The 22915-nt window shown below is 42.0% G+C and overlaps 2 protein-coding genes, 1 long non-coding RNA gene and 2 pseudogenes across 8 annotated transcripts; 2 read left to right on the forward strand and 3 right to left on the reverse strand.

Moving 5' to 3' along the window:
- Positions 1 to 881: 881 nt before the first annotated feature.
- On the reverse strand, positions 882 to 2672 carry LOC115140435 (actin-like; annotated as a pseudogene).
- LOC115139598 (uncharacterized) lies at positions 2406 to 13476 on the reverse strand. 5 transcript variants are annotated; one of them, XM_065026450.1, is made up of 11 exons: positions 13389 to 13476; positions 9416 to 9544; positions 9109 to 9294; positions 8641 to 8897; positions 7896 to 8517; positions 7678 to 7785; positions 7506 to 7591; positions 6862 to 6969; positions 3039 to 4644; positions 2805 to 2927; positions 2406 to 2678 (listed from the first exon to the last, which is right to left on the reverse strand). In XM_065026450.1, exons 5-9 carry the CDS (start codon positions 8039 to 8041, stop codon positions 4631 to 4633), a joined length of 462 nt encoding a protein of 153 aa, XP_064882522.1. In that variant the 5' UTR covers positions 8042 to 8517; positions 8641 to 8897; positions 9109 to 9294; positions 9416 to 9544; positions 13389 to 13476; the 3' UTR covers positions 2406 to 2678; positions 2805 to 2927; positions 3039 to 4630. The 5 variants fall into 5 exon arrangements, with proteins under 5 accessions (XP_064882522.1, XP_064882520.1, XP_064882519.1 ...); XM_065026448.1 differs by lacking the exon at positions 7896 to 8517; XM_065026447.1 differs by having other exon boundaries at positions 7678 to 8459.
- Positions 13477 to 13530: 54 nt separating this feature from the next.
- LOC115142860 (uncharacterized) lies at positions 13531 to 16647 on the forward strand. Of its 2 annotated transcripts, XR_010465578.1 has the most exons (4): positions 13531 to 14044; positions 14260 to 14949; positions 15089 to 15180; positions 15310 to 16647. It is a non-coding gene; the product is annotated as an uncharacterized LOC115142860 (long non-coding RNA). The 2 variants fall into 2 exon arrangements; XR_010465577.1 differs by having other exon boundaries at positions 14260 to 15180.
- A 2233-nt stretch (positions 16648 to 18880) lies between these two features.
- Positions 18881 to 19540, reverse strand: LOC115139601 (small integral membrane protein 8). Its single transcript, XM_029677159.2, has 2 exons — positions 19266 to 19540; positions 18881 to 19151 (listed from the first exon to the last, which is right to left on the reverse strand). Exons 1-2 carry the CDS (start codon positions 19383 to 19385, stop codon positions 18993 to 18995), a joined length of 279 nt encoding a protein of 92 aa, XP_029533019.1. The 5' UTR covers positions 19386 to 19540; the 3' UTR covers positions 18881 to 18992.
- A 1640-nt stretch (positions 19541 to 21180) lies between these two features.
- LOC115139600 (gap junction beta-7 protein-like) lies at positions 21181 to 22795 on the forward strand (annotated as a pseudogene).
- Positions 22796 to 22915: the final 120 nt, after the last annotated feature.

The raw sequence follows: 22915 nt of genomic DNA on the forward strand, positions 1-22915 counted from the left end.
TGAAGAGTACATGTAAAAATGGTGCGTCAAAGACTGGGTTAAGTAACACGTGAATCATACACTAGGTAGTAGGTCTACTGTCAACAAAATGGGGTTGATACTCAGGTCAGGTTTATCAAAATGCTGCAAGGTCCAAACTAATAAGGCCAATTGTGTGTCCATTATGAACAGGCCATTTTTTGGAAGGGTACAAGGTAACCGTCAAATGGGAAAGTCATAGCCGCAATGAATCAACATACAACGTTCTCATCAAGTTTAGGTATTTGCTGTCAAAACACTTTTATAGTAGAAAAACATGCACTTAACAGATGTGTCCCATTCATTACAAAACGTAGAACGATTTATCAATACTCGTAAGTCAGAAAAGTCTATATTGTGAACAAACGTGTACCCGAGTCAAAAACAGATAAAGTAGATTGGTTTTCCTACCATCACCAAAATACCTGGTTCACCCCCTCAAAAAAACAATTTGAAAAGAGGAGAAAAGGGTGGGAAAACAAACTAATATTTCAAGAGGCACACAGAGAAATATGTTCAAACCTGTTCTGAAGCGCGTACAAATCTGTAATCTTTCTTTACATATTGCCAGACCCTGATAAGAAGATTCTAAGTAAATCTTTGGACATCCTCAGGACATCTTTGACAAAGGCATCAATTTAATGAATGCAACCGTCTTGAATCAGGATTTATGTCACTTAAGCATAAATCAGAACATTCCCAACTATTGTCTGATCTGCCTGACAACAGTAGAACAATTTTATATCACACTCAAAGTAATAGAGCGTTGGAAGCTTCAAGCTGAAATGTCCTCTGGCATTATGCAGTAGAGCTATATTGCACCATCCATTTCAGGACCATCCAGTCCAGATGATGAGTCCAGCTCAGAAGCACTTCCTGAAGACGATCTGTGGGCCATGTTCCTCATATTCCTCTTGGTTGATCCAGGTGAAGTCAAAGGATGACAAGTTAGCTAGCACTGCACCTCCACTCCAAACAGATACACCTCTGTCCTTAGGGCTGGTCACACGCACACACTCCCTCAAGTCTGTAGGCACCATGGTTCTAATTTCACTCTGAAGCCGCTCAGGCAGTCCAGCCAGCAGGGTATTTCCACCTTCACAGAGGAAATAAGACTTTTCGGCTGTGTCAAATGGCTACTTTTGACCAGGCTTCTTTTGACCACTACATAGGAATAGGGTGACATTTGGGACACAGAAGTAGACATGGGTGGATGAGTGGACAAGTATTCAGCAACTGATAAAGCAAAACTATGTACCTGATAGGACAATGTTCCCCAAAAAGCTCCGCCGGAGGACAATGTCTGAAAGGAGGATTGACTTGAAAATACTCTCATGCATCCCGTAATGGTCTCGTCCAATCAGATCTGGCTTACACTGTGGATGGAAGACATCACTGATTAACAGATCAAAGCTGACCCCTGGTGGCCATCCAATGGCTTACTTGGTAGTACCATAATCAAAAGCTGTTGGCAGAGTTAAAACACTTGCAGTTCTTAGTCTCAATTTCCTCAATACATAGCAGCAGATCACTTAACCATCACCACTCATAAGGGTGAGTGTTCTTTAAAGTGGGGATACAGGGGTTCGGTTAGAGGCTTACCTGAACCGCTCTGTGCTGAGGTGGACAACCTGTCCATCAGGCATGATGTAATACATCACTGCTAGCCGACAGCCCACAGGTTAACTCCGATTCATAGTCCCGGGCCACCTGGCAGCATTTCTCCTTTATCTCTCTCACAATCTCCATCTCAGTAAAAGTGTGCATGCACACTCCCTGCTCCTGCAGAAGCTGGGACACAGGATAGCAGAAAGCAAAGGTGAAAATAACAAATTGTTTTTTTGACCAAATTAGCATATATAACAGAGTCCCTGTAAAAAAAAAAAACATAAACTGTTAACATCAAATACCATTTTAAGGTGCATTGTAACATCATGGCCAGCCACTGCGTGAGGTAGACAGTATCCCTCAAACACTGGCACCCTATGACTCACTCCATCCCCAGAGTCAAACACTATACCTATTAGAAGACAAAGGCTACAATGATTAGCAATCTTATCCATTATTAAAGCTAAAAATACATAATTTCTCTCCTAGATTTGAATCTTTACTTTGAACAAGAGTGAAAGCATGCAATCCTTTACTCAGGAATATAATCATGAATCAATGGATTCATATATTGACTGAATCTACTGTATATTTACTTACATCAACAGAGTAGATAAAAGTTAGTTCACCTGTGGACCTCCCTGCTGCGTAGAGTGCCAGCACTGCCTGCATGGTCACATAGGCGAGGGGAACGTTATAAAGCAGTCAAACATAAGTTCCATCATGCGCTGGCGGTTCTCCAGCGGGTTCATGGCTGCCTCGGTCAATAGGACAGGGAGGTCGTCTGGATCGACCTGCAGCTTGCTGGAACGTGTGGTGCCAAATCTGAAGCGAGACCAGTGAGGTTTAAATCCTATAACCGCCAGGTACTACAGCTTCATCAGAACATCAATGGGATAGAATTATGTCAACAGTAGACAACCCTTCTCCATTTCCTCCCAGTTGCTTATAATTCCGTTTTTCATGGGATACTTCAGTACCAGGACTCCTCTCATGTGTTGAGCCTCATGTCCAATGAAAGTCTCCCGTTCAAAGTTGCCATTCATTATTTCCTGTTGACAAAACAATAGGCAAATCAGAAAGCCAGTCTCCATGTTGGGAAACGTATGGTGGCGGCCTAGCATATGAATAGCCACATGACCGAGGACAAACACCAAATACTTTGCTCATACAATTACCTCATATTTAGGCAGCCCAATGATATTTGGAAATCTAGTATTTGGGAGGTCCTGATCAGCAAACCCTGCTTTCATCAAATCAGATCCTGTGTCCAGCACTGTTGGAGTATTGAAATTGGTCATCTGTAAATACAAGTTCAGAGAGATATAATCATTCCCATTTAACTGAAAGAACGTATAATATTCAAATTGTGAATAACGTGAATGTCTTTCCAAACAACTACTAATCCTTACGTCTCTGGTGGTTACTTGGACATTGGGTTGATTGACAGGTGACCTAGAGATGGCCCTCCTTGCAGTCCTACACCTCTGAAACCCATCAGGGCTCTACTTCTCTCCACTCATCAGCTCCGCTTGGTTCACATGACCCAGATATCGCTTCAGCAAACATACGAGGTAGCTCTTCAGAATTAAACCCAGAATGTGCCATTGGATGGAGAGGTTGGATTTCTGGGAGAGGTTGGATTTCTGTCTGGATTTCTATCTGAACACCGGCAGAGTCAACAGGTGTTAATGTTGATTCAACAGAGGAATTGTCAAGAGAGGACTGCTCACGGGACTCCAAAGGGTTATTGCATAATGATGCCTGTTGAGCTGTGAGGGGTTTGTTGTTGTGGATATTGCTGTGGTCCTTCACAGGTTTGAGGCTTCGCCCTTTAGGCTTCGGATGAGTGCTGAACTCTGGCATGACTTCTGGTGCGAGTCTGGGGTCAGGGTCTGAATCACTATCAGGGCAGAGGGTTAAATACATGGTTTCCATTGAGATGTTGAGTTCTAGCCCTTTGTCATTCACAGGAAGTGATGCCTTTCTTGGTTTAGGCACTGGGGGGGGGGGGGGTTTGTTATAATTCCAACTCGGGTCAAATACTCCATGTTCTGGGCACATTTCAGGTGTCAAGGTGGCCTCTTGGGGAAATTGCAAGTTGTACACCAATCTGAAATCTAAGCCTTCCTCATCTGTACTCTCTTGGTGTTGGATTCCAACCTCTTCAATAAATTCACTGGGATCAGAATAGCTTTGTGGTAGAGTTAAGACTGGTTGTGATGCTCTGGGCTCCATAAACTCACTGTCGCTGGGAGCATCTACTTCTACCACGGCATCACCACAGCCAGATATACTAGAGTCCGCATGTGGATACTGACCATTTACACTTTGAACAAAGTCTTGTGATACAGGCATTATGGTAGAAAAGGTTGCAGTAATAACAAGGGATTCATTAGGATCAAGGTGTATGGTGTGTTTGGGCAGGGTTGGCAAGTGCTTTACGTTGAGGCTTCTATGGTCTGATATAAGATCATCGCAGAGAGCACCAACCTCCAAGTTAGTCAGTTTAGAAGTCCTGTCCATTATAGAGCATTTCACTACTTTCTTGGTTCTGCTTATCCTCTTTGTGAGTTGACATCTTTTAGTCATCTCTTTAGCTAGGTTCATTTCCATCCTCTCCATTTCCCTTTTCTCTCTTTCTAGTTCAAATAGAAACGCCTGCCTCTCCTTGCACGTACTTCGGGAGCCCGTCGATTGAGGGGGCTTTTCATCAAGGCTCTCGTTCTCAGCTTGTCTGAGCTTGTGGATCTTGAGCTTCTCCTCCATGATGAGCTCATCGAGAACGTGCAGTCCTTTAAGCTCCTTCAGGAACTGTCCCCTTTTGGTTTGAGGGGGCCTCAACCCCGTCGGCCCATTCTCCATTGGCCTTCCATTGTGGCTCATGCTACATTCTGATGCCTCAGTTTCACTGGCTGCCTCTGATGACCGGCATTCACTATGGTTGTCAGTGTCGGCAGAGTCAAGACTGTCATCAAGACCCAGGACACCCGCCGCTTTTAAATCACTGGAGGACATCTAGAAACAAGAACAAGAACAATAACATTGTTATTGATTTAACAATAACAGTGGAGATAACCAGCTGATGGGGTATCTATTACGATTTAAAGGCCACTAAACAAGATAAACAATTGTCTTGCATTAAGTTAAATCTCTGTTCAATCTTGTAAAAACAATACTTTCTTACCAATGTGCAGGGAGTCTACGAAAATAGTACAAATGGTTGTTTGTTGACCAGTGCATTTTGTAATTGGAGGAAAAAGCCACAATCTAATTTATGGAATCTAATTTGTAATGTATGGGCAATGGTCTACTTTGTAGTTCACCAGCTTAAGTGGTCCCATGATCCAAGTCTGATATACAGGAACACATTTACAGTGCCTTCAGTAAGTCGTCACACCCCTTGACCTTTTCCACATATTTTATTGTGTTATAAAGTGGGATTATGTCACGCCCTGGTCGAAGTATTTTGTGTTTTTCTTTATGTTTTGGTCAGGCCAGGGTGTGAAATGGGTTTTTGTATGTGGTGTGTAGCTTAGTGGGATTGTAGCTTAGTGGGGTGTTCTGGGAGAGTCTATGGCTGTCTGAAGTGGTTCTCAATCAGAGGCAGGTGTTTACCGTTGTCTCTGATTGGGAACCATATTTAGGCAGCCATATTCTTTGGTTGTATTGTGGGTGATTGTCCTTAGTGTCTTGATGTCCTGAGTCTGTGTTAGTTTGCACCAGTTTAGGCTGTTTCGGTTTTCATTACGTTTATTGTTTTGTTGAGTTTATATTTTGATTCGTGTTACGTTGTTTTATTAAACATGGATCGAAATCTACACGCTGCAGTTTGGTCCGACTCTCCTTCTCCATTAGAAAACCGTTACAGATTAAAATGGATTTAATTGCAATTTGTCAATTATCTACACAAAATACTCTAAGGTAAAAAAAAATATATATATATATATATATTTTTTTTTTAAACAAATGTTAGAATTTAACAATAAAACACTAATACATACTATATGACAAAAAGTATGTGGACACCTACTCGTCGAACATCTCATTCCGAAATCGTTGCTCCTATACGTTTCCTCTTCACAATAACAGCACTTACATTTGACCGGTGCAGCTTTGCAGGGCAGAAATTTGACAAACTGACTTGTGACTCCAGTGTACATTTGTGTTTTTGTTTTAAGTTATTGTCCTGCTGAGGGGTGAATTCATCTCCCAGTATCTGGTTGAAAGCAGACAACCAGGTTTTCTCTAGAATTTCTCCTGTGCTTAGAGCCATTGTTAATTTTTAGCCTGAAAAACAATTACAAGCATACCAATAGCCTGATGCAGCCACCACTATGCTTGATTTTTTTTTGTATTGGCTTTGCCACAAACATAACACGTTGTATTCAGGACAAAAACATTTATTTATTTTCTGCAGTTTAACTTTAGTGACTTGTTACAAACAGGATGCATGTTTTGGAATATTTTTTATTCTGTACAGGCTTCCTTTCGCACTGTCAATTAGGTTAGTATTGTTGAGTAACTACAATGTTGTCGATTCATCCTCAGTTCTCCTATCACAGCCATTAAAGTAACCGTTTTAAAGTCACCATTGACTTCATAGGGAAATCCCTGAGCGGTTTCCTTCCTCACCAGCAACTGCGTTAGGACAGACGCCTGTGCCTTTGTAGTGACTACACCATCCAAAGTGTAATTAATTAAACTTCACCATGCTCAAAGGGATATTCAATGTCTGCTTGCTTTTTTAAAAATGTATTGATTATTCAAAAAATTATACACCCATTTACCAATAGGTGCCCTTGTTTGCGAGGCATTGGAAAACCTCCCTGGTCTTTGTGGTTTAAATGTACGGCTTGACTGAGGGACCTTACAAGTAGTTGTATGTACAGAGATGAGGTAGTCATTCAGAAATCATGTTAAAACATTATTATTGCACAGAGTAAGTTCATGCAACTTATGTGACTTGTTAAGCAAATGTTTTTTTTCCTGAACTTATTCAGGCTTGCCATAACAAAGGGGTTGAATACTTAAACTCATGGCATTTCATTTTTTATTATTTGTAAACATAAAAAAAAAAAAACATAATTCCACTCTGACATTACGGGGTATTGTGTGTAGGCCAATGACAAACATGTAAAACCATTTTAAATTCAGGCTGTAACACCATTTTTGGGGGAAAAAGTCAAGGGGTGTGAATCATTTCTGAAGGCACTGTATATCATCACGACCTACCAAACTTGTCTGCTCCTCGCTGCCCCATGACGCCCACACTTTGCTTGAGCTCCCAGTATTCAGAAGAACATTCCACATCTGCTCCTGTGCCATCACATTCTCTTCCACCTGTACAAAAAGTGTTTACAAATGCAAGGTATTGGCCTAAGCCAATGTGATTTAGGTCACTATTACCCAATCTTGGTAATGTGCAAATCTAATGCTCCGAACTATTTACTGCTTTGGCATGAAAACAATCCATTGAACATTTGAGTCAACCTGCCTCCAGTATTTCCGCCACCTGCCTGAGACCCCACTGTTCCTTTAGGTCCCAGTCAATTTACGAGACTTCAGTCATGTTGTCACGTTCTGACCTTAGTTCCTTTGTTATGTCTTTCTTTTAGTATGGTCAGGGCGTGAGTTGTCCATGTTCGTTTTTCTATAATTTGGGATTTCTATGTTCGGCCTAGTATGGTTCTCAATCAGAGTCAGCTGTCAATCGTTGTCCCTGATTGAGAATCATACTTAGCCTGGTTTCACTTTTGAGTTGTGGGTGTTAATTTTCCGTGTTAGTGTTTGTGCCACACGGGACTGTTTCGGTTATTCACATTTATTGTTTTGTTCCAGTGTTCTGTTGTGTTTGATTAAACATTATGGACATTTACCACGCTGCGCATTGGTCCTCCGATCCTTCTCGCTACTCCTCCTCAGAAGAGGAGGATGAGATCCGTTACACATGGAGCTTGTAATCCTACAAACACAAACAATATAAGTGCTAGGCACAATTAGCGGCTATGTGGACCATGTCATGAGACAAGAGCATAAATGTGTCATTACCTTTCACAGGTGTCCCGTTTCGGGTTATGGAAGTCATACGTATCCCAGGGAAGAGTGGGAATGCTCTCTGCAGTGTAGTTGGGCACGTCTCCTGCATCTGTGATGGTGCTGGAGAGGGAATTACAAGTGGGGCTCAGTTCTGACTCCTCAAAGCTGTCCTGTGCCTATAGGATACTGTCACTGGGCTGTGCCCCTCTGCTCTGAGGACTGGTGTGTACCTCCGTCTGTGTGGGCTGGTCTCGAGACCGATTGGATAATTGGTCGGTGTGGTGGGAGCACTCTGAGGGGTTTGGGCTCTTGATGTCTTGTTGATGTGGTGAAGGGTTCTGGGTGATGGTGACCGTGTAAGAGTTCTCCAGGTCATCCACAGGCAGACTGAGCCAGGGGTTCTGGGGCAGGGTAGCCGACTGCTTCAGTTTCATTTCAAAATCTAGCGAGTCCACCGTTATTTTAGGGATAATTTGAATGCTGGCCATGGAGGTATTGCCCACAGAGCCAAAGTCAAACTCCTCCCTACAGTCCTCCCGAGTCAGACACGCTAGAGATGTTCTCCTCGTGGATCTGGGGCTGCCTTGTGGCTGGTACCTTGGACAGCCCTTCCCATCCCTCCCTCCCTGCCTCCACATGGCTGCTTCCTGCTCCATAAACACCAGAGTCAGAGGAGCTGAGAGAGGGAGTATTCCCCACAGCAGTGTGTGGCCCAGGCCCTTTCCTGTGGCGGGCTCTCAGAAACTCATACTCCCACTGCAGTGCCAACTGGAAGTTGTTGATAGGTACTGCCCCTGGAGAAGTCAGGAGTTTTCGCAGGGTCATGCACCTGGAGAGAAGGTGGCAGGGCCACTGCCATACAAGTTGCCAAATCAAATAGCAAATAGAAGTTTTAACTAGTTAATACCCTCCTAAAGCATTTAAACATGATTATGCAACAGAAGTTTTCCCAACACACAAGCTGGAGTTTCTCACCTTTGTGACAGCTGTTTGCCCTTCTGCTAGAGCTGGGCGTCAGGGATGACATTGGCCAGGTGAGTCAGCTGGACCAGCTACTCCATGTCTGGGGAGGGGTTCCTTCTCAGGAAGTCACAGACCGCCTGCCTCCACACAGGGTCAGGGCCATGCATCTCCAGCGGGTGGTACCGTTTGGGGAGGCTGTCACAGTTCACACCCCACAGAAGGTCTTGGAGAAAGTTCTCACACAGGACGATGCTGTACCAGCTATTGGCCTGTTGAGATGAAAGAAATTGAGTACATGACATTAGATTAAATAGACCACATTATTATAAATATAAAACGTAAATGTAATTTCAATAATCTTCCTAATAATCTTCAATAATTGTTGTCAATTTCAATTACCACTTCAGTATTATGTAGACATTTCTAAGTTAGCATATACACTCAGAAATCATAAAAAGGTCAGTCCAACAGAATACCTACTTTGTTGTAGTAGTGGTCGAAGTCGGTGACTGCTCCGAGGGTCTGATGAGGGCGCTCTACAGCAGAGTGGAAGTTCTCCTTCAGTCTGTCCGGATCCTGCACCCACTCTTCCCTGGTCTGGGCATCACCAGGAAGCAGAGTGTCAGCTAACGTGTGGATCACATCCTCAGCACAGCAGCCTAGAGCCTGGTAGCAGGGAGAGAAGACATGTAAACACAACACCGCTGTTGTTCAGGATCCATACAGCAACTTTAATACTTCAATGCACCCATCTTAGGAGGAAAATATCAGAGTAGCCTATATTTACCATGGCAGGTGTATAGATGGATGCCTCAAATTCAGATGTTAACGTCTCAGCCTTCCTCGCATCTTTAGCAATCTCGATTCTGTACGTCTGGAGCTTCTCTTTTTGATAACTGAACAGATTAAAAGCTATCTGCAAGTGGAGGTAAATGAACCAAAAATAAACAAAAACGCATGATGGGTCATTTTCATTGGGCACCAAATGGAAGAAAAACGCACTTAAAACAGTGAGGGACTACCTGGATATTTTGCACAAATATTTTCTGTTACATGCCCTAATGAACACAACCCTGGAGTAATTGTTATGTATTATAACCCACCTGCTGTGCCTCATCACACAGCTGGTAGACCTGCACCTGGAGGTGGGCCTTAGAAAAGGCCTGTTGCCACAGCAACTCTATTCTTTCAGCAGCCTCAGTTATCCTTTCAACAAAGACAAGAGACCTTAAACCTGTGGAAAATACTTATTGTAGAAGACTCCTATGCTGAACCTTGAAATAGAACAGCATTATGTATCCATTGACTGCATTGCATAGAAAGTTAGAAATGTGTGTAAAATGCGTAATTCGTCTCCTCAACAATACATTTAAACTCACACTATACTCCTCCCTCTAAATGATTCGTCAAAATGTACTGGTTAAGCGCTTCTACCTGGGCCTGGTTTTCCAAAAGCTACACTGAACAACAACAAACATCTACAGAACATGTCATGTGTTGGTCCCATGTACATTTGTTTACATCCCTGTTAGTGAGCATTTCTCCTTTCCCAAGAGAATCCATCCACCTGACAGGTGTGGCATAGCAAGAAGCTGATTAAACAGCATGATCATTACACAGGTGAAACTTGTGCTGGGGGCAATAAAAGGCCACAGATGTCTCAACTTTTGAGGGAGCAATTTGCATGTTGACTGCAGGAATGTCCACCAGAGCTGATGCCTGAGAACATAAGCCAACTACGTCGTCGTTTTAGAGAATTTGGCAGTACGTCCAACCGGACTTACGTGTATGGCGTTGTGTGGGCGAAACGCTGTCAAAGCTGTGAACAGTGTGCCCCATGGTGGCGGTGGGGTTATGGCATGGACAGGCTTAAGCTACGGACAACGAACACAATTGCATTTTATCAATGGCAATTTGAGTGCACAGAGATACCGTGACGAGATCCTGTGGCCCATTTTTTTCTTTGAAGATATCTGTGACCAACAGATGCATATCTGTATTCCCAGTCATGTGAAATCCATAGATTAGGGCCTAATTCATTAATTAAAATGAATTTCCTTATACGAACTGTACCTAAGTAAAATCTTTAAAATTGTTGCATGTTAAGTTCACATTTTCTCAAAACCATCGTTACCAAAGTTGCTCTTGAAAACGCTTGTTATTTAACGACTGCTTCAGACCAGTCGTGGAACAGCTAAGCACGTCGCTTGATGCTTTCTTTGGCCTTCCACGTCACTTTATACACAGAAGATATCCGCTAAACGCAAAATCAAAATGTTCATCCGTCTTTGTGACCGCTGAACCAAATTTGACTGACTACAAATAAACTTGCCCATTTTTTTGCCTAACATGGCAAAGGATATAAAGACGCTGCAAATTAAACAAGAGATGACTGTATTAAAAGATAAACGGTATAGGCTACAGACCTACAGTACCAGTCAAAAGTTGACACACCTACTCATTCAAGAGTTTCTGTATTTTTGCTATTTTCTCCTATTAAAAATAACACACATGGAATCATGTAGTATCCAAAAAAGTGTTAGAAAATATATTTTGATTGGTTTATTTGAGATTCATCAAAGATGCCCACCCTTTGCCTTGACAGCTTTGCACACTCTTGGCATTCTCTCAACCAGCTTCATGAGGTAGTCATTTGGAATGCATTTCAATGAACAGGTGCGATTTGATAAAAGTTAATTTACGGAATTTCTTTCCTTCTTAATGCATTCGAGCCAATCAATTGCTTTGTGACCAGGTAGGGGTGGTATACAGAAGACAGCCCTATTTGGGCTCCCGAGTTGCGCAGCGGTCCAAGCCACTGCATCTCAGTGCAAGAGGCGTCACTACAGTCCCTGGTTCGATTCCAGGCTGTATCACATACAGCCGTGATTAGGAGTCCCATAGGGCAGCGCACAATTGGCCCAGCGTCGTCCGAGTTTGGCCGGGGTAGGCTGTCATTGTAAATAAGAATTTGTTCTTAACTGATTAAATAAAAGGTTCTTAAATAATTAAATAAAAGGTTAAATTAAAATACAAAAATTGGGTAACAGACACACCTCAACAACAACTGTTCAGAGGAGACTGCAGCAATTCGAAGGCCTGATTCACGCAAAGAATCCACTACTAAAAGGACACCAATAATAAGAAAGAGACTTGCTTGGGTCAAGAAACACCAGCAATGGACATCACGGTGGGTGATTTATTTAGAATTCAAGGCACATTTAACCAGCATGGCTACCGCAGCGATATGCCATCCCATCTGGTTTGCGTTTGGTGGGACTGTAATTTGTTTTTCAACAGGACAATGACCCAAAACATACCACCAGGCTGTGTAAGAGCTATTTGACCAAGAAGGAGAGTGATGGAATCTAAAATATATTTTGATTTGTTTGACACTATGCTGGTTACTACATGATTCTATGTGTGATTTCATAGTTTTGATGTCTTCACTATTACTCTACAATGGGGAAGGATAGCAAAACAATTCTGCAGCATTGATGGTCCCCAAAAACACATAGGCCTCCATCATTCTTAAATGGAAGAAGTTTGGAACCACCGACACTCTTCCTAGAGCTGGCCGCCCGGCCAAACTGAGCAATCGGTGAAGGACCATGATCAGGGAGGTGACCAAGAACCCGATAGTCCCTCTGACAGTTCTAGAGTTCCTCTGTGGAGATGGGAGAACCTTCCAGAAGGATAACCATCTCTGCAGCACTCCACCAATCAGGCCTATATGGTAGAGTGGCCAGACAGAAGCCACTCCTCAGTAAAAGGCACATGACAGCCCACTGGAGTTTGCCAAAAGGCACCTAAAAACCATGAGAAACAAGATTATCTGGTCTGATGAAACCAACCAACTCTTTAGTCTGAATGCCAAGAGTCACGTCTGGAGGAAACCTGGCACCATCCCTACCGTGAAGCATGGTGGGTATGTCATGCTGTGGGTATGTTATTCAACAGCAGGGAGACTAGTCAGGATCGAGGGAAAGATAAACAGAGCAAAGTACAAAGAGAACCTTGATGAAAACCTGCTAGAGCGGTCAGGACCTCAGACTGGGGCGAAGGTTCACCTGCCAACAGGACAACAACACAAAGCACACAGCCAAGACAACGCAGGAGTGGCTTTAGGACAAGGATGAGGATCTGCAGAGAAGCGTGGGAGAAACTACACAAATACAGGCGTACCAAGCTTGTAGTGTCATACCCAAGAAGACTCGAGGCTGTAATTGCTGCCAAAGCTGCTTCAACAAAGTACTGAATAAAGGGTCTGAATACTTATATAAATGCAATATCTATATATTTCTCTATATATCTATATTTTTTTTGTAAAAAAATTATAATCTAAAACCAGTTTTTGCTTTGTCATTATGGGGTGTTGTGTGTAGATTGATGAGGGGAAAAAACAATTTAATCCATTTTAGAATAAGGCTGTAACGTAATAAAATGTGGAAAAAGTAGAGGGGTCTGAATACTTTCCGAATGCACTGTAGGTGATAATATCTCTAGGATCCATCAGTATTGTGGAATCATTTGAACGTTAAGGAGAGATTGGAAAGGGAAAAAACTGACCATTTATTTCGATCCGACCAGTATCAACATGCCTCGACGCACTTAGCAAACGTTCTCTCTGCGTGGCGTTTTAGGAAACGCATTCAACGTGTTTTGTTGGAAAGCTGCATCGTTAAAAAAAAAAACACTCGTAAGCCTAAGTTCCATCGCTATCGGGAAACCGGGCCCTGCTATACAGTACAATACCGTACCTGCTGTAGTTCTGCAGCATATTGAAAGCTGTGTGGGTGAAGAGGGCCGTCCCGGCCATTGTCTGATAGCACGAGTCATTCTCAGGGTAGCGCAGCTTCTCCACCACACGCTCACAGTGCCTTAGCAGCTCATCCAAGCCCAGCTCCCTACACCACAAAAACAGCCATTCCAACAACTTTATAAAACACACAGGCACTCGGTCAATACAGGGGCAGAGGACTTAGATTCATGGAACTACACAGGTAGATCATTCACCAGGCGTTGCAACTTGAGAGGCAGGTAAGTATGAGGATTCTGTGTTATGCACTATAGCCCGTTACCATATATGTGATTGAATATTATCTGCTGTTGGCTTGTGTGGATGTATGTATGTGTTATGCAACATAGCTGACTTGAAACATTGTTAACAGTTTCAGGGCCATGGGCCTTTCTCATGAGGGAAAAATACAGAATAACATTAAGACAGGACCTGTGCAATGAGTTGGGGGGGCACATTCAGAACGTAGTGTTGCGAGAACAGATAACAGGAGCCAGGTGCGAGATAACGGTATCGAGCATGAGTGCATAGATACTCTACACAGCAACAGTTACATCTCTCAACTGGAGCGCCCGGGGGCCGGGACCAGCTAGGTGCCAACAATCAACGATAGGCTGGGTGAGTCTAAACCACGCCGGGTCTCTACTCAACTATTTCTGTCAGAGTATATTTATAGTATCTTTGTCAAGAACAAGTCAGTTCTCTGTTTTGCCCTGCGAGGTGGGACAGAGAACCCGTATATACGAAAATTGCATTTACCACTTATTGCTTAGCTAATAAAAAATGCATAGCATACAATCGGTGACTCATTGTCATATTTATCCTGATACCAGATTCGAATTGACGCAACCCTGACAGAAGTGAGCAGCGCTATAGGTGCAGATCAACTCAGCTTACACCTGTACTACCCAAAGTAGGCCCTTGTCATGTCCAACTGAAAGAGAGAGCAGTGGTGAAAATGGAGACCCTCACCTCGGCAGCAGTTGGAACTTGGCTTCGCTGCTGTAACAGAAGTCACTCAGTTCGGTGAAGGCAGAGGGCACAGGCTGTCTGGAGAGTGTCTGCAGGGTGGAAATACACGACGAGAGCCTCTGGACCACTGAGAGAAACTCTTGGACAAAGGCATCAATCTCCTGCATAAACAACAGTCCAAGAAGAGACGTTAGAGGGAAAAATCAGAGGTGGATTATAAAGTAGGTAACAAAAAAAAATGTATGTCAGTCCTGTTGCATCAGAAAAGCATTATTCATATACTTGTCTAAGTTGTACAACCACAAACCAATTACGCAAAATACAACCCAAATATACAGCCATAACCTGCTAAAAATATACAGATTGTTTTGCCAAGAATGTGCAATATAGCGTCCCAAAACAGACTACCCTCAAAGTACTAATGAATACTGTCAACATGGATGAATGCCCAGTCGAACGAGTGAATATGACCAAATGGTGAGAGGGGGCTGCCTTTCACTTGGTAATGAGGTCAACTGATTGCAGTCTGCAATTCTGCAAGCTTCACCAAGGTAACAAACAATGGCTCTGGGGCTGCATCACTGAAACGCATGAATGGATTAATGAATGAAAGATCTCCATACAGGATGACAGTTGAATAACTGGCCTTTTCTCAATTGGATTTGCTCAACTCCTGTCTCCTCTCCTCAGTCCTCTCTCAGCTCCTTTTGAAAAAGGTAAATCGAGAAGAGGAAACATGGACGAAAATGCGCTTGTATGAAATGAGACTCCTTCACTCGCACGTCAGTAAATGCCATTTACGGGGTGAATCCCAAAATAAGTGTAAAGTGATAAATTAAGTTAGATGTGCAAGACATTTTAAAACAATTTGCTACTTATCGTTCTAAATGTGTACACACTTTTCTCCTTAGACAAAACAGAAGAAGATTGAAAGGGGGTGTGGCAGACTTCAAAACTCTTCCACAAGGACCCACATGACTATACTGATGAAAGGTGGCTAGAGGGGAGGACTCGTCCGTTCACCTACTAACGAATTGGCATCTCTTCGACCACTCGGTTTCCGACTCACAGAGAGAGGACAGAGAGAGGGTGGAGGGCAGACTTTTTCCCCAAATGAGAAAAGGCCACTGACTGCGTACTCCTCTCTCCAGATAGATTCAGTTAATCTACCATGGAACACCTACCATCACAGATTGTTCTGAAATAGTTTCTATAGTTAGAAACAGAACATTAGCATTCATCCAACATGATTTTGTTAATTTAATCTCAGAAATGAAGCTACTTGATTGTGCCCATATTGGACATTTTAATGTATAGGGTTCACATAGTCATGGTCATGAGGTGTATGTGGACACCTGCTCGAAAATATCATTCTAAAATCATGGGCATTAATATGAAATTGGTCCTCCCTTTGCTGCTATAACAGCCTCCATGCTTCTGGGAAGGCTTTCCACTAGATGTTGGAACATTGCTGCAGGGACTTGCTTCCATTCAGCCACAAGAGTATTAGTGAGATCAGGCGCGGCTGTTGGGCGATTAGGCCTGGCTCGCAGTTGGCGTTCCGATTCATCCCAAAGGTGTTATTATGGGATTGAGGTCAGGGCTCTGTGCAGGCCAGTCAAGTTCTTCCACACCGATCTCGACAAACCATTTCTGTATGGACCTCGCCTTTCCGCACAGGGGCATTGTCATGCTGTAAAATGAAAGGGCCTTCCCTAAACTGTTGCCACAAAGTTGGAAGCACAGCATCGTCTAGAATGACTTGTATGCAGTAGCGTTAAGATTTCCCTTCTGGAACTAAGGGGCCTAGCTCAAACCATGAAAAAGTGTTGCAACAGAGGACAGACGATTTTTACGCACTTCAGCACTCGGCGGTCCCGTTCTGAGAGCTTGTGTGGCCAAACCACTTCCCGGCTGAGCAGTTATTGCTCCAAGATGTTTCCACTTCACAATGACAGCACTTACATTTAATTGGGGAAGCTCTAGCAGGGTAGAAATTTGACGAACTGACTTGGAAAGATAGCATCCTATGACAGTGCCACGATGACAGTCACTGAGCTCTTCAGTAAGGCCATTCTACAGCCAATGTTTGTCTATGGAGATTGCATTGCTGTGTGCTCGATTTTATTCACCTGTCAGCAACAGGTGTGGCTGATAGCCAAATCCCCTAATTTGAAGGGGTGTCCACATACTTTTGTATATATGGTGTATTCAATAAATATTATGTCTGTCAATGTTAACGCTTTACATTGCTGTTTATGCTTTCATGGAGGAATTCAATTGTGAGGATGACCAGACTATTTTATCAAGAGCAAAAGCTAGTGGGTTTTCTACCCAAAGTTGCGTGATCCATTTAATAAAGTACAAGCAACCATCAAATTTGATTAAAGGGTGTGGCAGTAGGAGGAGCAGTGGCATATACTGGGCAAAACCTGTGACTTTCACACTAATTTATGGTAAGTAATGCAAGTAACTTCAAAATTGCAAATTTCTCTGATACTGGGGTGGAAAAACATCACCAGATTCACAGGGAATACATTACAATGGATGAAGAAGCACTACTCCAAGCCGCAGCTCCATACTACTTGTCGGACAGAGAACTGATACTGTACGGTTGTTGGGGGAGTCCATGGGTGGCTTTTGGTCATTTTATTAGATTCCTCATGTCTTACTCATTATTTGGAATAATTATGGTCAAATCAAATTTTGTTTGTCACATATACATGGTTAGCAGATGTTAATGCGAGTGTAGCAAAATGTTTGTGCTTATGGTTCCGACAGTGCAGTAATATCTAACAAGTAATCTAACAGTTCCCCAACTACTACCTAATACACACAAATCTAAAAAGGGTGAATGAGAATATGTACATAAAAATATATGGATGAGCGATGGCCCGAGCAGCATAGGCAAGGTGCAATAGATGGTATAAAATACAGTATATATAGTTGAAGTTTACATACACCTTAGCCAAATACATTTACATTTAGTTTCACAATTCCTGACATTTAATCCAAGTAAAAAGTCCCCGTTTTAAGTCAGTTAGGATTCCCACTTTATTTTAAGAATGTGAAACGTCAGAATAATAGTAGAGAGAATTATTTATTTCAGATTTGATTTCTTTCATTACATTCCCAGTGGGTTAGAAGTTTACATACACTCAATTAGTATTTGGTAGCATTGCCTTTAAATTATTTAATTTGGGTCAAACGTTTTGGGTAGCCTTCCACAATAAATTGGGTGAATTTTGGCCCATTCCTCCTGATAGAGCTGGTGTAACTGAGTCAGGTTTGTAGGCCTCCTTGCTCACACATGCTTTTTCAGTTCTGCCCACAAATTTTCTATGGGATTGAGGTCAGGGCTTTGTGATGGCCACTCCAATACCTTGACTTTGTTGTTTTTAAGTCATGTTGCCACAACTTTGGAAGTATGCTTGGGGTCATTGTCCATTTGGAAGACCCATTTGCGACCAAGCTTTAACTTCCTGACTGATGTCTTGAGATGTTGCTTCAATATATCCACATAATTTTCCTCCCTCATGATGCCATCTATTTTGTGAAGTGCACCAGTTCCTCCTGCAGCAAAGAACCCCCCACAACATGATGCTGCCACCCCCGTGCTTCACGGTTGGGATGGTGTTCTTTGGCTTGCAAGCCTCCCCCTTTTTCCACCAAACATAACAATGGTCATTATGGCCAAACAGTTCTATTTTGTGTTTCATCAGACATTTCTCCAAAAAGTACGATCTTTATCCCCATGTGCAGTTGCAAACCGTAGTTTTTACCTTACACCACGCCTCTTCGGTAGCAGCTTTAATACACTTCTCCTTCTCATTTTGAAACTCGGTCATGTAATACTGGTGTATGTTTTCTCTTTTATATACAATTCAATGTGATAGTCGCTTAAACATCTGTTACAGACTGCTATCATTGATAAGTAGTATCATTGGAGTGAATCTAATAAAGGGGGTTTGGACATACCAATGAGGTTTGAGTGAGTACTCAACTGCTTCAGCTTTATCAGTGTTGCCAAACAAAGCTGTGAGTACGGCTTGTGGGCTCTCGCTCTCTTGCAGTTCGTCTTTCACCTCTAGACACAGGAAGGATTCTGTGAAGCTTCTATTCCCACGTTGGGAATTTCCCTTGCTCTTTGACTCTGTCCATTTTAGCTTGTACACTGGACCTCACCTCACAAAGTAAATAATGATTGAAGTATTATCTCCCAACCCATAGGGTGGGATATCTTGCTCTATTTAAAACTAGCTACTGTTTAAAGTACTTCAAATGCTGCTTTGTAGAAGATTTTTTTAATAAGAACGTCTGACTTCAAATGCATGTATCTGAAAAAGGAAAAACTCATTGTGATGCATCCTATTGTGTCCTCTTTCTTGACGTGGAATCATCTATAGGCTTACCTTATTGTATTTATTCTCTAAAGTAAATTGTTGTTTCAATAGTTGAATAACTGAATCCAACAGCTATTGCCTCATTTTAACAATATTTAATAACCATAATAATTTTATACACAGATCCATTGCTTTCCGCCCATGCCATTTCCCTACAATAATGTTCAGGATATATTGCATATCTGCTGGGATCAGTCCCATTTCGAGGTTTTCCTCCTCATGTTCTTCTCCCCTTCACTGTCAATAGCTTCATACAGCTGCTGGTCGTTATCTTTGGTGGCGTGAAGGTAGCCCAGGTAGCCCACACACAAGGTGATAGTTACAAGTCCAAAGGCCATCACAGGCTTGTTCTGTAAAATAAATAAACCACAAATGTAATGACATGTGAACAACAGACGACACTGATAACAAACTCCTATGTACCTAATAAAATTGTAGCCGAGGAGTTCATCAGCCTTACTTACTGGTCTAATGAAGAGCTCGGGGTTAACAGCTCGGAAAAGTGTGGTGGTCTTCGCTCCCCTCAGGCCAGGAATCCTGAAATTCCCTTCTTTCGGGGCATCCTTATCGTTTCCAGATGCCATTGCAAAAGTATGTTGAGTCTTTATTTATGCAACTCTATTGTATGAAAGAGTGCAAAGCGTTTGAGGAAACGTTATTGATGATGGAAAACATTCCCGAGCAATCAAAAGCGCATGCACAAAACGTCCATTTGTTTTGAAAGTCATAACAGTCAACGAATGCAACAAGAAATGTCTGTATGATACAATTATACAGCGCCACCGCGTGGATGGAGTACACTGCTACGGCACAGGCTGGTTTCGACAGTATGTGGAACAGCCTTTGGTTCGGCATTTAGCGTTACAGTGGCCTATACCAAAGACTCAGCATAAACAATTGTACTTTATTTCCCTGTATTCAGAAAAAAGTTTAATAGCTATTTAGCCTTACACAGGGAGAAAAGTGAAGACCCATTATTAATAGTCAAGTCATAGGACACCTGGAATGACAATAAAAAAAATAATGACCAGTGGCCACACAGAAGTCAGCACTTGAAAGGGACATTCAAAAAACAATTTAACTTGGATACAATTCTGTAGGACTTTTTTTATTCTTTCAGCAACACAATTTGAACTCATTGACTGATATTTCCTACCACTGATGTTCAGTCCCATGTGTGTTTAATGTGACCATGGTTATACTCTCTGTCCCAAAACAAACTGTTGGGTTGACGACAGATGAATGCAGATGAATGGGTTGACTCATGAATGGTAGCTACAGGCTATAAATCTAACGGCATATTTGAAAATAGACCGTGTTCAATTTAGGATTATTTTTTGTTTACCTTTGTCACATTGCTCAACATACCTTCAGAAACCGTCTTTAATGTTAAACCTACAATCTAATAAAGATAATGATAGGCCATATACGCTTAATAGAAAAATACACATACAGGGTACATTTAATTAACTATGCTAAGGATTTTTATAGTGCCGCTCGTCCGCAATAGAATATCCAAATAACAAGCCCTCTGCGTACCAAATAGGTGTGGCCTCTTTGACAGGTGTGTTTAACGTGGAAATCGACTGCAGTAGCAAGCATCAGAAAATTGGCGCCTGAAAGAAACAGAAAAAAAACTGCAATAGCCGGTTTCTTAATCTGTGAGTTAATTGTTTTATTTTCTTTCAATATTGTATTTGTCTGAACATAATAGTGATCCTAAAATGGCTAAACCTATCTAATCTATGCTACTGGAAAATGCACACTATCACAGATCAAGTTGAGTGCTTGAAATAAATCAATGGCATTTTTTTCACCTGAGAGTAATAGAAAATATATAAGCTTTCGGTTTTTGTAAAAGGGTAACTCATTTATACATGATGCTACTGTACGGCTACCCAGGAAATACAGAGCCAGTAGAAGTTCTCATTGTAAAAAAGTGCAACACGCCTATTAAAGAGGAACATATTCCTTCCTACACAGATATTATCAACTTGATATTTGCCCTTTCCATTTTTTTTTTTTTTTGGGGGGTTACACTTTACATAACATTGTCATTATTACACTGTAATGTGTAAGTAGCCTACAGTGTTAACAAGTATATATAATACTTTTTTTCTATTTACAGTGGAGAGCATAATGGTGAATTTAGAAATGAGAAATGTAGCCACAGAGCAACAAAAAAACTACAGTAGAACTCTATGTCCTATGTATGATTGTAATCGATTTCTATTGTTAGATGACTTCATAACAGGCAGAATTTAGTATTGGCCTTGTATCTACAGGGCTTTGTCCCAAATGGCAGCTTATTCCCGAGTACATAGTGTACTACCTTTGAACAGCCTGGTCAAAAGTAGTGCACTATGTAGGGAATGTGGTTCCATTTGGGACGTATGCTGCTTTCTACAGTTTTGCGATCCTCCACAGGCTCATGTAATTAGAGAATGTCAAACTGGGGGTTTCTGGAAAACATCCCGAGTGGGGTGAACAAATACTCCACAGTCATCGGGCGCATCTGGCTCTCCATCGTCTTCATTTTCCGCATCCTTGTGTACGTGGCGGCTGCTGAGCATGTCTGGAAGGACGAGAACAAGGACTTTGTACGCAAAATCCAGCAGCCTGGCAGTGAGAACATGTGTTTCGAACATTTCTTCCCCATCTCAGCATGTGGGCCCTCCAGCTCATCATGGTGTCCACTCGCTCCCTGTTGGTGGCTCTACATGTGGCCTACCGCGAGAACAGGGAGAGGGAGGAGGCATGGGAAGAAGCTCTATGAGGACAAAGGCAGGACTAAACAGAGGCCTGCTCTATATCATCAGCCTCGTCTTCAAGACTACCTTCGAGGTGGGCTCCCTCCTGGCCTTCTACTTCCTCTACAGTGGCTTTGACGTTCCCAGACTGCTTCGCTGCAGCCTGGACTCTTGCCCAAACACCGTCGACTGCTACACCGCCAAAGCCACTGAGGTCTTTCTTTACATCATGAGCTGAATGTCTCAGAGATGTGTACATTCCATCAAAACAGTGCTGGAAGTGTTTCAGCAAGAACTACATCCCTATTGAAGAGAGGGCTAGTCGGCAGTGTCGCCATCAGCAACAGTACCTCAGCCCACACTTAAAGATATGATGGGCTCACAAGATCCAGCAACAAAGGACAACCAAACCCATCCCCTCTTGAAAGACCCACTAAGCAGAAATTGCAACTCCATTTCCTGGTTGCTAAAACTCTAATAGTTTGCTTAATTTCAGTTTGTGACAAAACAAGCAAGTATAGTGTAGAGAATCACTGTACCATCTAAACCACTATATTTTACATAACCAAAGATATTGTATTTTCAGCTGGTGCACAAAACCAAAAGTAAAATATCATAGAAATAGCACTTGACATTTAGAAGTTACATACTGCAGCTTTTTAAATTACATTCTAATTTATTAAGTGTGATCAGGAATTCATTGAACTTTAATGATTTCAGAAACTGAAGTTATTCACCTTTAACATATATGGTTACTTATAGTATTAGGGTTGTATTGAAGGCATTAATGTCTCAACTTTGTGTGATACATGTAACTAGTATAATTTATTTGCTAATCACCTTCGGCATTATGTTTATGCTGAAATCTAAAATTCAACTTTTATGCTTCCACTTTCAGTGCTGATGGACTCCATTCATACATAGACCATGACTTTTTCCTTACTGACATTCCGGCATTCATTTTGTGTTCATGTCATGTCTCCAGTAGAGGCCATTTACATAAATATGACTGTCAGTGTAATTCCATCCATTGCTTTCATCTTTCATGGGATATGGTGCATGTGCTAGCTTTTATGATAAACAACTTTGATTGGTAGAAATATCAATATTATTGAATTTTAGGTTTATGCAGTACTCTGATCTTTCATGATGAATAGACCCCCATAAAACTTCCATAACAAATGGTATGCTGTTTTAGTGTGTGATATCACAAGTCTATTGTTAAATTACATTCCTCTTTTACACCGAGCACTTTTTACTGACTCTTTGCTGATTATAGGAGCTCTAGCATTCTTCCTTGTGCAATGCATCTCTTGTACTTGTGTGGTTTTACGTGTCTGGGCCATAATATAGTATAAATATAA

This window comes from Oncorhynchus nerka, linkage group LG13 (genome assembly GCF_034236695.1).
Source record: "Oncorhynchus nerka isolate Pitt River linkage group LG13, Oner_Uvic_2.0, whole genome shotgun sequence".
Taxonomy (NCBI): Eukaryota; Metazoa; Chordata; class Actinopteri; order Salmoniformes; family Salmonidae; genus Oncorhynchus; species Oncorhynchus nerka.

Excerpts from the sequence above, each read along its gene's own strand:
- LOC115139601 (XM_029677159.2), bottom strand. The coding sequence starts at position 19,385 with ATGGCATCTGGAAACGATAAGGATGCCCCGAAAGAAGGGAATTTCAGG. Across the intron at positions 19,152-19,265 it reads CCGAGCTCTTCATTAGACCA|AACAAGCCTGTGATGGCCTT; the intron begins GTAAGTAAGGCT and ends TTTATTTTACAG.
- LOC115139598 (XM_065026448.1), bottom strand. Across the intron at positions 4,645-6,861 it reads GCGAGGAGCAGACAAGTTTG|ATGTCCTCCAGTGATTTAAA; the intron begins GTAGGTCGTGAT and ends TCTTGTTTCTAG.